The 12,283-nt window shown below is 41.6% G+C and overlaps 4 protein-coding genes and 2 long non-coding RNA genes across 7 annotated transcripts; 2 read left to right on the forward strand and 4 right to left on the reverse strand.

Annotated features, from left to right (window-relative positions):
• Positions 1–208: 208 nt before the first annotated feature.
• On the reverse strand, positions 209–1,138 carry LOC111790127 (ethylene-responsive transcription factor ERF071). Its single transcript, XM_023670953.2, has 2 exons — positions 971–1,138; positions 209–890 (listed from the first exon to the last, which is right to left on the reverse strand). Exons 1-2 carry the CDS (start codon positions 1,074–1,076, stop codon positions 433–435), a joined length of 564 nt encoding a protein of 187 aa, XP_023526721.2. The 5' UTR covers positions 1,077–1,138; the 3' UTR covers positions 209–432.
• A 1,725-nt stretch (positions 1,139–2,863) lies between these two features.
• LOC111791413 (uncharacterized) lies at positions 2,864–5,467 on the reverse strand. The gene is made up of 2 exons (XM_023672739.2): positions 3,882–5,467; positions 2,864–3,245 (listed from the first exon to the last, which is right to left on the reverse strand). Exons 1-2 carry the CDS (start codon positions 5,178–5,180, stop codon positions 3,072–3,074), a joined length of 1,473 nt encoding a protein of 490 aa, XP_023528507.2. The 5' UTR covers positions 5,181–5,467; the 3' UTR covers positions 2,864–3,071.
• Positions 5,468–6,104: 637 nt separating this feature from the next.
• LOC111790285 (exopolygalacturonase-like) lies at positions 6,105–8,893 on the reverse strand. Its single transcript, XM_087122196.1, has 4 exons — positions 8,582–8,893; positions 8,058–8,347; positions 7,760–7,988; positions 6,105–6,329 (listed from the first exon to the last, which is right to left on the reverse strand). Exons 1-4 carry the CDS (start codon positions 8,891–8,893, stop codon positions 6,105–6,107), a joined length of 1,056 nt encoding a protein of 351 aa, XP_086978322.1.
• Positions 8,894–9,191: 298 nt separating this feature from the next.
• LOC111791343 (uncharacterized) lies at positions 9,192–9,990 on the forward strand. The gene is made up of 2 exons (XR_002814634.2): positions 9,192–9,553; positions 9,774–9,990. It is a non-coding gene; the product is annotated as an uncharacterized LOC111791343 (long non-coding RNA).
• Positions 9,830–11,640, reverse strand: LOC111791341 (exopolygalacturonase-like). Its single transcript, XM_023672633.2, has 5 exons — positions 11,431–11,640; positions 11,040–11,354; positions 10,657–10,946; positions 10,353–10,581; positions 9,830–10,248 (listed from the first exon to the last, which is right to left on the reverse strand). Exons 1-5 carry the CDS (start codon positions 11,638–11,640, stop codon positions 10,015–10,017), a joined length of 1,278 nt encoding a protein of 425 aa, XP_023528401.1. The 3' UTR covers positions 9,830–10,014.
• Positions 11,242–12,103, forward strand: LOC111791342 (uncharacterized). 2 transcript variants are annotated; one of them, XR_015420498.1, is made up of 3 exons: positions 11,242–11,382; positions 11,457–11,605; positions 11,681–12,103. It is a non-coding gene; the product is annotated as an uncharacterized LOC111791342 (long non-coding RNA). The 2 variants fall into 2 exon arrangements; XR_002814633.2 differs by having other exon boundaries at positions 11,457–12,103.
• The last annotated feature ends 180 nt before the right edge of the window (positions 12,104–12,283 follow it).

The raw sequence follows: 12,283 nt of genomic DNA on the forward strand, positions 1-12,283 counted from the left end.
AGCAGGTTCATGAACCAAACCGATGTGGTTCCTCCACTTGCATTAAACATTAAACATTATATTATAATCTATATATATATAAATCTTAATCATTGGCTTATTATAAAGTATTGTATTATTATTATTATTATTATTATTTAGTGGGCCATTATCAATTATCAAATCCTTTCCCAAATCTAACGTTAATAAAGACAACACAACTTTAAACTTCACAAAAACACACCCAATTTAATATCTTAATTTTTATAAACTCTTTCTCTCATCCATAACATTATCTCATTAACATACCATATTGTAACTAAAACATGTAATCTAACTTGATAAATTTCTTCGGTTGATGGATGTGTTCGTCGTTAAAATCTGACATCTATTTATTTATTTTAGTTGTCAAATTTTTAATGGCGGGTAGGAGAAATTCTTATTCGGGTATTTTTAGAGTTGAAAATTTTGTTGTTGATATATGAGAAGATCATCGACCCACCAGGGGTCCGCCGAGGGCTCCACCGGGGGCGAGGGGTAGAGACCCAAAATTGATTCCAAGGTGGGTTGGATGTTGTTTGGTGGGAGATGTTGTTGCGGCGGTGGCGGTGGCGGTGGTGGCGGTGGCGGTGGGTGAGTGAAGTTGAGTTTGGCCTTTTTGCCTCTGATTCTTACGGCGGCTTGGTCGTAAGCTATGGCAGCTTCTTCGGCGGTGTTGTAGGTACCGAGCCAAACACGGAGGCCCTTTTGTGGGTCTCGAATCTCGGCGGCCCATTTTCCCCACGGCCGCTGCCGGATTCCCCTGTATTTGGTTTTGCGAATTTTTTTAGGCTTCTTCACTTCACCGGCCAGTCCCTCCGCCGCCGCCGCCGCCGGAGCTTCTTCACAGCCGTCGGGGCTCTCATTTTTTACTAACATAATAAGAATCAAAGATTAAGAAAAAGACCCAATAATTGAATTGAATTGAAGAAACAGAGAGGGAGTAGTGTACCTTGAGAGGGGTGTGAAGAATTGGCGGAGAGGTCGTGGTCGAGGCCGAGGAGGTCGGAGAAGGTGGTGTCGACGACGGGATCGGAGATGATAGCGCCGCCGCACATGTTGATGGAGTGAGGGAGAGAATGAAATGAAAGGGTATTTATAAGGGGAGGAGGCGACGGTTATAACGTAAATAGAAGTTACCAAGAAACGACAAATCGGCATCAGATTTTCTTGACCATATATTATATAATATATTCCTTTTTATTTATAACTCTCGTCCGTTTCCCTTTTTCTTTTTTTATAAATCATTTCTTCTTCTTTTTTTTATAAATCATTTCTTCTTCTCTTTATTCGGGCATCTTTTAATATCGTGAAATTTAGACATATATCAATCGGGCGTACATTGGATTGGATTAGTGATTACCACAATTTGAACGACGTTGATAGTCCAATTTGTTGGATGATGGAAGTCCCACATCGACTAATTTAGAAAATGATCATGGGTTTATAAGTGAGGAATACTAAATCCATTGGTATGAGACCCAAGCCCAAAGCAAAGCCACGAGAGCTTATACTCAAAGTGGACAATATCATACCATTGTGGAGAGTCGTGTTCGTCTAACACAATTCAATCCACACACAATTTAGTTGATCTTCATTAATTATTTATCTATATTAAGTAAGCATTGTGACGTATAATTAAATGCGGTGATGCAATGAAAATTTATAATTACAAATTTACCACACACACTTTCCATTTTCTTACCATTTTCTTAGTAGTTGAAGCTTAATGGACAAAAACTTGATTATAAGAAACACCAAACTAACTTATAATACTTATTATTCCTATTTACCTTAAATCACCTATTAGAATAACTTTTTAACTTCAAACACTAAATAAATATAAATCTAAAAGTTCCGTAACAGCTCAATCCCAAATCGCCATCAGCCTCACGGGTTTAAAACATGTCTACTAGGAAGATGTTTCCACACCCTTGCAATGAATGTTTCGTTCTACTCTCCAACCAATGTGGGATCTCACAATCCACCCCCTTAGGAGGTAGCATTCTCGCTAACACACTGCCTAGTATCTGACTCTGATACCATTTGTAACAGCCCAAACACACTGCTAGATATCGTTTGCTTTGGCCAGTTACGTATCACCGTCAACCTCATGGTTTTAAAACATGTCTACTAGGGAGAGGTTTTCCAAACCTTATATGTTTAGTTCTCCTCTCGGGATCTCACAATCCACCCTCTTGGGTCCAGCGTCCTCGCTGGCACGTTGTCTGGTGTCTGGTTCTGATACCATTTATAACAGCTCAAACCCACCGCTATTAGATAGTGTTTGATTTTAAAATGCATCTTTTGGGGAGAGGTTTCCACCCCCTTACGATGAATACTTCGTTCTCCTCTCCAACCAATGTGGAGTCTCACAATATCAATTAATCATTAATATAGATATCAAACCCATAAGCAAGACCTTATGCCCGACCCGACCCTAGGCGCCAACAATTCCTCAGATATAACCTTTATGATTGGCTATTTAAAATACAGTGGGATCGTTCAAACAAGACGAGACATCTTCCAAACGATAAATAGGGAAGGATCCCCCGAATTTGGCCTTTTTGTTTAAGTAAGGGCAGCTCACTTTTTTGACTAGAAGGAAGTGAGATAGCATTGGTTCTTTCGGTAAACCGATGCATGATCTGAGACTCCCATGTCCCACTGACCCTTCGAAAAAGACAGGTCGTCAAATGGCTCATAGGGAGTCAGAAGCAAGCGGAGTCAAAGGCAGGTCAAACTCACATAAACAGAGGGGGAGACACATTCACGAGGACTAGCCAACTATGCTATAGATATCTAACTTTCGGGTAAGAGTATGAACGTGAATCACAGCACAAGATCAATGAATCACAGCACAGTTTTTTCTTTGTTATCACAAAACAATAGAAGCAATGCATGTTGAAAACATCAGAAGGGTCACACATACAAAACCAAACCATGTAATGGAAACATTGAGTCATTCCACCAGCATATTCAGATAGCATGAAGGGAACCCGTGTAATTCTATATTCAAGAAACTACATGAACAAAAGTTGTGATACGAACCTTTAGTTTGCCAACTTCGTCAACCGGTGAATCGTGCTTCTTGCAACTCTGTTACCCGGATCGATCTTCAAGACAGCCCTCAGGTCTTCGGATCCTAGTTTGTACTTCTCCATACTTTCATACAAAAGCGCACGTTGAACAAGAACAGATACATTTGCATCATCTTGATCCAATACCTGCACAGCACAGTCAAGGATATGCCTTTCTTATAAGGAACGGTAGAAGACATGAGATTTAGTAGAGTATGTTATCTAAGCAAAAAACCAAACACCGGAAACCAATAATCTAAGAAGTTGTCTGCTAACTACTCCAGTGAGCTAACCATTTTGTAGCTCCCAGTTTTTCCCCCTCCATCAAACAATGTCTATGGTGTCACCTCCAAATACCGAGACACACCAAAGATAAAGTGTGAGATTTCACATCGGTTGGAGAGGGGAACGAAACATTCTTTATAAGAGTGTGGAAACCTCTCCCTAACGGACGCGTTATAAAACCTTCCGGGGAAGCCCAGAAGGGAAAGCCCAAAGAGGACAATATCTGCTAGCGTGGGCTTGAGCTTTTACATAAAATTGTTACTTTTCTTTTTTCCTTTTATAAGAACCGAGTTATGATAGCAGTGAACAAAGGACCACTCCAGATTTCCTTCTAACTAATGTCTCTGTTACTTAGGCCTAGAATTCAGGGTGTCTATAGTTGATACAAACATAGGTTCCAAGTTAATAGGTATATAAGGCTAATACGGTACCTTCACCTTCAAAGAATGCACGAAAAGGGGCGTACTAGCAGATTATTAGAGAATTTGGATCTTTTACCTTTGTACAATCAACCACAGCTTTCTTATATTCCCCAACTTCTTTGTAGCATGAAGCTCGTGTCGATAAAACTTCAACTATGGCAGCGTTATCACCAGCTTTCTCAAAAAGAACCACAGCCCAAGAAAGCCACTTAATAGCATCGGCGTATTGTCCCTGCTTGTAGACATCGACTCCCTTGTTCTTTGCCAAAGAAGCTGTCACCCCTGCGGGAGGAGGTGGAAGTCCTTCAATCTCAGTAGTTGAACCATCCATGTCATGACCACCTCCCCCGAACTCTGAATCGAATCCCCAATCATCGGCATCCAAGGATTGCGGCGCTCCAACTGCTTCAGATGTCACTGAAGCACCTCCAGCTGAGGCTTTGGATGAGCTAAACAGCATATCAAGTGGATCATTGACAGAGGTTTGAACAGTATCTTGAACCTTGGAACCAAAATCCATTGAAGGCATTCCAAAACCATCCATGTTTATATCAGAATGAGAACTTGATCCCTTGAAACCGACATCACTCCCACTCGGTCCGCTCGAGGGAAATGCTGTAGTGCTTGGATTTGAAGCATTCTGGAAATCCCCAAATAAGTCTTCGTTTGAATTGATCTTTTGACTCTTACTTGTTGAATTCAGATTCCCGGATGATTTAGATCCGAAGTCAACTAAAGAACCAAAGGGATCCTTGCTAGAGCTCGTCTTACCACTGCCGATGGTTGAACTCATGCTTGGACCTCCAAGATTCGGAGCCTTGATATTGGTGGTATTACTCTGATTACTATTCCTACTGCTAAGATTATCAAAGCTCCAATTTCCACTATTTTTACCCGGATTACTACTAGCTTTAGGCAACGAATCGGCCATATTTCGCATCGAAAACGAATTTATATTCGATGCGGCACCCGATGACACCGAAGCCGGAGCAGCATTCTTCAATGGAGCATTCGCATTGCTCTTACCCGATCCCAGGGAAGAACTTACCAAATCGCCAAACAGATTCGGATTCTTTTCCACAATTCCAATGCCTGCAGTGGAACCAGAATTCGCCGTCGAACACCAGCTCTTCCCAAATATATCACCGACCATGGAAGAGGGCGGATTGGTCAAGTTGGGCTGCGCCGGCTGATGCGTCCATGAGGGCTTGTTAGGCTGCCAGGCCGGCCTCGTCTGTGTCGAGGAATACGAAGAACTAAAGGAAGCGTATGAAGAATATGATGGGGTTTTGTTTTTCTGATCGTTGAGTGATTTGGAGCGAGAGGTTCCAAGTCCCAAATCGAAATCGAAATTCTTCCCAAGATTAGAATTCATGGCTAGTTGAATTCAAATCCCTAGATAAGGAATCAAATTAAGAATTGAAAAAGGATCTACCCTTTTCAGAAGCGTACCTAAGCGGAAGAGATCAAGGACTCGGCAATCAGGTGGAAAAACAACCTATAGATCCGACGACAGTGGAAGGCGGCGGCGGCAGCGGAAGGTGCGGCGGCGGCAGCGGAAGGTGCGGCGGAAGATGGGTAGAAATGGGGACGGTGGCGCGGGGCAAGGTTCCAAAGAGTCTCTCGTCAATCGCCCTCTCTGGTTCTTTGTAGCCTCACCGACCTGACTCTTGCCGGTTAATATTTAGTTTTTATCATTTTTTAATGTAAATAAAATAAAATAATCCAATATTTGTGAAGAGTCATGATCATCTAACATGGTATCAGACCCATGCCCTAAATTAGTCATGCCAATATATGGGTAAATCCTCAAATATCCAACAAAAGACTTCAAAAGAAAAGGAGTCAAGCCTCTCATCGAGCTTCGATTGAGGGGAGGCGCACTTTATTCGAGGGGAGGTGTTGGATGATGAAAGTCCCACATCCGCTAATTTAGGGAATGATCATGAGTTTATAATCGATGAATACTCTCTCCACCGGACAATGTCGCGGTGTTGATCACGAGATTATATTCTCCATTTCAACCCATATTTTATATATATTAAAAAAATAAATTAATTAATTTTGAAACTCTCCGATAAGTATTTAATGTGTAATATTAAATAACACCAGAATAAAAATAAGACAAATTAAAGAGAAAAATATATAGATGAAATACGCTTTCATTCTTCTTTCCCTTATCGACACGTACAAAAATGTCTCTTAAAACTTGTATATCTAAATCAAAACCCACCACTAGAAAATATACTGAAATTGACCTTATTTTAAGCCAGGGTAGGAGGGGGCAGCCCTAATGAAGCTAAAATGTTGAATTAAGAACGGTGAAGGTATTGAGAGCACCCATGCAATTGAAGCGCCCAAGTTCATACTTCTCCGGCGGGTGAGTGGCGGTGAGATTGATGTAAGAAAGGTGAACGTTGTTACAAGGCATGGTTGAACTGCAGTCTATATTTACTGCGAACTTAGTGTTGTAAGTTCCGCTGATGTTTCTCATGTTCATCTCACTCAGCTTCACACTTGATGACTGATAAAACATAAAACACGAACACTCGTTACTCGAAGCAACAAAAAAAGAGAGCTATCAACTCCCGATACGTATTTAGGGAGAGGTTTCCACACCCTTATAAGGAATACTTCGTTCCCCTCTCCAACTAATGTGGGATCTCGCAATCCACTCTCATTGGGTCCAGTGTCCTCGCTGGCACACTGCCCGATGTCTGACTCTGATACTATTAGTAACAGCCCAAGCCAACCGCTAGCCGATACCCCAGCCTTATAAGGAATGCTTCATTCCCCTCTCCAACCAATGTGGGATCTCGCAATCTACCCTCCTTGGGCCCAGTGTCCTCGCTGGCACACTGTCCGATGTTTGACTCTGATACTGTTAGTAACAGCCCAAGCCCCAACCAATGTGGGATCTCGCAATCCACCCTCCTTGGGCCCAGTGTCCTCGCTGGCACACTGTCCGATGTTTGGGCGACTCTGATACTGTTAGTAACAGCCCAAGCCCCAACCAATGTGGGATCTCGCAATCCACCCTCCTTGGGCCCAGTGTCCTCGCTGGCACACTGTCCGATGTTTGGGCCCAGTGTCCTCGCTGGCACACTGTCCGATGTTTGACTCTGATACTATTAGTAACAGCCCAAGCCCACCGCTAGCCGATATTGTCTACTTTGGCCTCAAAGGTTTAAAACATGTTTGCTAGGGAGAGGTTCACACCCTTAGAACTAATGATTTGTTCCCCTCTCCAATCAATATGAGATCTCGTAATCCACCTTTCTTGGGCTCAGTGTCCTCACTGGCACACAGCCCGATGTCTGGCTCTGATACCATTAATAACAGCCCAAGCCCATCATTAGCAAATATTGTACATTTTGACCGGAGAGGTTTCCACACCCTTATAAGGAATGTTTCGTTCCCCTCTCCAACCAATGTGGGATCTCGCAATCCACCCTCCTTAGGCTCAGTGTCCTCACTGGCACACCGCCCGATATCTGGCTCTTATACCATCAGTAACAGGCCAAACCCACCGGTAGCAAATATTGTCCATTTTGACCTCACAGTTTTAAAACGCGTCTGCTAGGGAGAGGTTTCCACACCCCTATAAGGAATGTTTTGTTCCCCTCTCTAACCAATGTGGGATCTCGCAATCCACCCTCCTTGGACTCAGTGTCCTCACTGGCACATTGCCCGATGTCTGGCTCTGATACCATTAGTAACAGCCCAAGCCCAACGCTAACCAACATTGTCCACTTTGACCTCACAGTTTAAAAATGCTGCTAGGGAAAAGTTTTCACATCCTTATAAGGAATGTTTTGTTCCCCCTCCAACCAATGTGAGATCTCGCAATCCATCCCCCTTGGGGCCAGCGTTCTCGCTGGCACACCATATCTAGCTATAATACCATTAGTAACCGTCCTGTAATCAATCGAATTAGGCATCAAAATAGTTTACCTCTTTCATGTCACAAGAATGGTTAGGACAATAACGTTGATCTATGATAATGGGATTTGAGACATTGTTCATCACAATGTTTTGAAACGTCAAATGAGCAGCATTACTCGAATAATTTCCCGGCCATGTCTTTACCCTCACTCCATTTTGAGTATCACTTATGGTACAATTCTCCACTCTTATTCCTATCACATCCATCTCGTTCTTGTACCTCCCTAGGCTCCCAACGCTGCATTACATCGTAAACGTCACAACCCAATTCTTTAAAATAATTTACTTCGAAAGGATTAAACAATACCTAATTCCATGACCTGGGCCACATCTAATATTCGAAACTAATACGTCGAAGCTACCAGGTCCAATGGAAACACAATCGTCCCCGACTCCGATGTGGGAATTGGCAACGTTGATATTGGTGGAGTTACTAATATGGATGCCATCTGTGTTCTGACTATTCCAAGGCGCCATAATATTAAACCCATAAAGATGAATATGGTCGCACCCATGCATGGCTACGTGAAAGCCCTTGCTATCTACAAGGCTTATGTCTTTCACTATCGCATGTGACACATCCGTCAGCTTCAAAGACTGTTTTGAAAAAAAAAAAAAACATTAAAGTTTAAAATTTAGATACTTAATTTAGCGGTTAGTATTTTAATTATATGGGTTGGATGAACACGACTCTCTACAATGATATGATATTGTCCACTTTAGGCTTCCATAGGCCTCGTAGCAATGAAGAGAGTATTGTTTGTTTATAAGTTCATGACCATTCCCTAAATTAGTCGATGTGGTTCTTTCATCATCTAACAATATGTTTACCGTGGTGAAAATGGGGCAAGTCATGCTGTGGCGGCAGGCGGAGCCGAAGGACCAAGTTTGGGCGCCTTGGCCGTTGAGAACGGCGGATCCGTCGAGGCCGGTGAGGAGGAGGTGGCGGAGGGAGTGGAAGTGGATCCAAGCGTCGGTGGTGAGTTTGGTGGGAGCAATCAAAGTGGCGAAAATGAGGACTTTGGGTGAGAGGTTATTGAAACATGGGCCGGAAAATGTGACTCCGGCGACCAAGAAAGTGCCCTCCGGTATTAAGAAAATGGAGTCTCCCTTGAAAGCACAAGCTTCTTCCCACGCCGCCATGAATGCCTATAATGGGTTGAGTTGGTTAACGGAGCTACTCTAATAGAGTTCACAATTCAAATCCCAGTTTTCAGTTAAGTCATATTAATAAAATATTTATTAATAAAATATATATATATATTTTTTTAAAAGTAAGGTAGGGTTGAATTGGATTGTAATCATATTTTCGAGCAATTAAAAAATAAAAATAAAAATTTCAATTTTTTAAAAATTAATAAAATTTAAAGGTGTAATTTGGTAGATAAATTAGTGAAAATTTATAATAATAATAATAATAATAATAATGAAAATAAAAAAGTAATTTACCAAGCTGTTCTCCGTCTTCCCATCAGCAACTGCGCCATAATCATTTACATTAAAAACACCTCGTCCACTCAAAGGAAATTCGCCGGAGGGCTCCGGCGCGAGAGAATCAAATCCACCGTCCGCAGATTCAAGAGGCGTGTCCGACGAGAAAGTGCTTGCAGATACAGAAAGGGCCAGAAGAAAAGACAGCAAAAATGGTGAAAGCTCCATTGTTCTTGAAATTCTCGGATGCAAGAAATTGTGGAGGAGGATTGACCAGTTATATGTTCTGATGAATTGGTTGAATCACTTGGAGTTTCTTCCTCCTACTTATAGCTTGTTCGTTTCAGAACCTGAAATTAAAATTTCAATAAGGTTCGTTTCTGGTCGTATTTTCATTTAATTTCATTTAATTTTTGTTTGCCATTTCTTTATTGAGTTTTTTTAGCTGTTTTCTTTGGTGAATGCCAGTTATTTAACTTTGCACCATGTTAATTTTGTTTGAAAATGAAGTAATGATGAACAATGTAACAATCGGAACTATTTTCTTGAATTTAGGGTTCTTATGTTTGATATGCTTATCGATCTTTTTTAGGGTTCTTCGGTTTGGCTTTTGATTCTGTAAATTCTGTAAGGAACAATGATCCGAAATAGAATTGCTACTCAAAATGTTTTTTAAATTAGATTGAATCTGAGAAGCATCGAGCCTCTGTAACATGACTTATGAATCATGTCATGTTACAAATTAAGCACAGAAGAATATCAGAAAAGTAAGCAAAAAAAAAAAAAAAAAAAAAAAAAAAAAAGAAGAAGCTTGAACTGTAGCCTGAGGGGTATCATTTGCAAGGGGGTGGAAATTGAACTCCTCTGTAGCCTACTTTTGCATTGGTACAAGTAGAAACAAATGGCAAGGATTTCTTTGGAGGGCCACTGTATTTCAAATTGATGTTAAACAACTCTATGTTTTGGCATGGAAACCGCTTACTGCACTTGAGATGAACTGCTACTGAAGAGATTGTGGATCCTTTGACATTAATGAAATGAACATCGCTGATTTTGACTCGTGATGGCTGCATTGCGTAATCGATTAAACAAGGTTAGTAGATAAGAAGTTGCATTGGAAGAAGCGGGGGAGGGGGGGGGGGAGATTGAGAAATGGAAGACGAAAACGAACCGGCCGTTGGCAATTAGTTTTTGAGCAGCTGTACTCTTGGTCTATGAGGATGGGGTTCTTGACGTCGATCATATTGATGTCTTGGAATAGGATGCCCGAGGCTGCACTCGGGGGTGAGTCTGGCCATGTTTTGATCCGAAGTCCATTATCTGTTTTTATTAATGTACAGTTCTTGATGACGACACCGAGCACGTCCTCCTCATTTTCGTATTTTCCAAGGCTTCCAACACTGTCATAGTAGACATCAAATTAGACAGAGAAGAAGGCAGAGAAGCCTATGTTGATCGAACGATGTGGGAGTTACCTGATACCGTGCCCAGGACCGCAGGTTATTTTGTTGATGGTGACATTCATTGATCCTCGACCCAGGGAGATGCAATCGTCACCAGTGGAAATGACTGATCTCGATATTTTCACTTTGTTGGAGCGGCTCAGATGTATGCCATCAGTGTTGGGACTGTCGTCTGGCGCCGTTATGTGTAGTTTTTTCAGCCGAACATTCTCACTGTTCGTGATGAACATGTGAAACCCCTTGCTGTTGATGGAACTGATGCCTTTCATGAATACATTTGTGATGCCATTGAATTTCAAATTCTAGGAAGAAAGGAAAAGGGAAACCACAAGAGTATTTAAGAGACAGCCATTAAAGTGAGTTCATAGTGAGGCAGCCAGAGCCTAAGTACTTACAACAGGGAGCTTCTGGCAAGTGGGATTCATACCACAGTCGTTGTATTTCCAGACAGCATCACCTTGTCCATCCAAAGTACCTCTGCCAGTGATTATCAAGCCATTGATCTTCTCAAACAATATCCATTCATTAGAGACGTAATTGCTCAGGTCGATGTCTCCTTTTAAGGTCGCATCGATTTGAACAACGATAGGACTTGTCGAGGCGCATGGCCCTGCAAACACTATTTGACTGATCAGAAAAGTACCCCCAGGAATAACTACTCTTGCAGCTCCCTTGGAGTGGCATGCTGCAACCCATGTCTTCATAAAACTCTGCAAAAACCAGCCAACAAAACATCAGGTACACCAAAACCTTATCAAACAACAACAAAACATTCTCAATAATCACCTGAGTATTATCTTTCTTGCCATCAGGTTTAGCACCAAAACTGAGAACATTAAACACGGTCTCCCTCCGATGTCTAATGTCCTTCCCGAAATTGATCTTTTGAAAGAGGTCAGGCGGGTTCGTCCCGACGAAGAATTTGGCGTTAACCGCAACCAATGCTACCAACAATAGCCAGGTAAGAAGAGTGGCTTGTTTGAAAGCAGATTTCATTGAAACTTATGAAAAAAGGTATTGGGTGTGTTTATTCTAGGATGAAACAGCCTCCAAGGGGAGGCCAGAGAAGTAAAAAGGAAAAGCTTGGTTTCTTCCCTCTGTGCTTCGTTATTTTATAGCAGTTTTGAAAGGGTGTCCGTAGTTGTCTTGTTTGTTGACATGAAAAGGCCTAAAAATAGTGGAGTTCCTTTAATGTAGGAGGCATTACCAACATTTTGTTCGTTCTTAGCCCAATTTGTGGCCGGTTAAGAGAAGAACTCGGTGCCCATTTCCATGCCTCACCAGGTATCAAAAACTACATGTATATATAGCCTGGTGACTCAAATATGCCTGAAAAAGGTACTTTTAAACTGCATTTCTACCATTTTTTTAAGTTTGTTTGGAACTGCGATTGTTTCGTTGTTTGAGTTTTGAATTTTGGTTGGATCTAAATGATATTGTCTGTGTATGATTTGGGTTAGTCTTGATACTAAGATGCCTTAATGCCCCTTTTTATTTTATGAACAACACTCAGAAAATCAAATAATAGGTAGAGATGGTACGGAGAAGTGATCTTAGTAGTATCTATCGGTAACACTCTTAAACGGATCTTCTATACAGTTCAATTGATTCACGTATTTTGGATCAAGAGGCCAAGAGA

Source organism: Cucurbita pepo, chromosome 3 (genome assembly GCF_057944985.1).
Source record: "Cucurbita pepo subsp. pepo isolate OVF chromosome 3, ASM5794498v1, whole genome shotgun sequence".
NCBI lineage: Eukaryota > Viridiplantae > Streptophyta > Magnoliopsida > Cucurbitales > Cucurbitaceae > Cucurbita > Cucurbita pepo.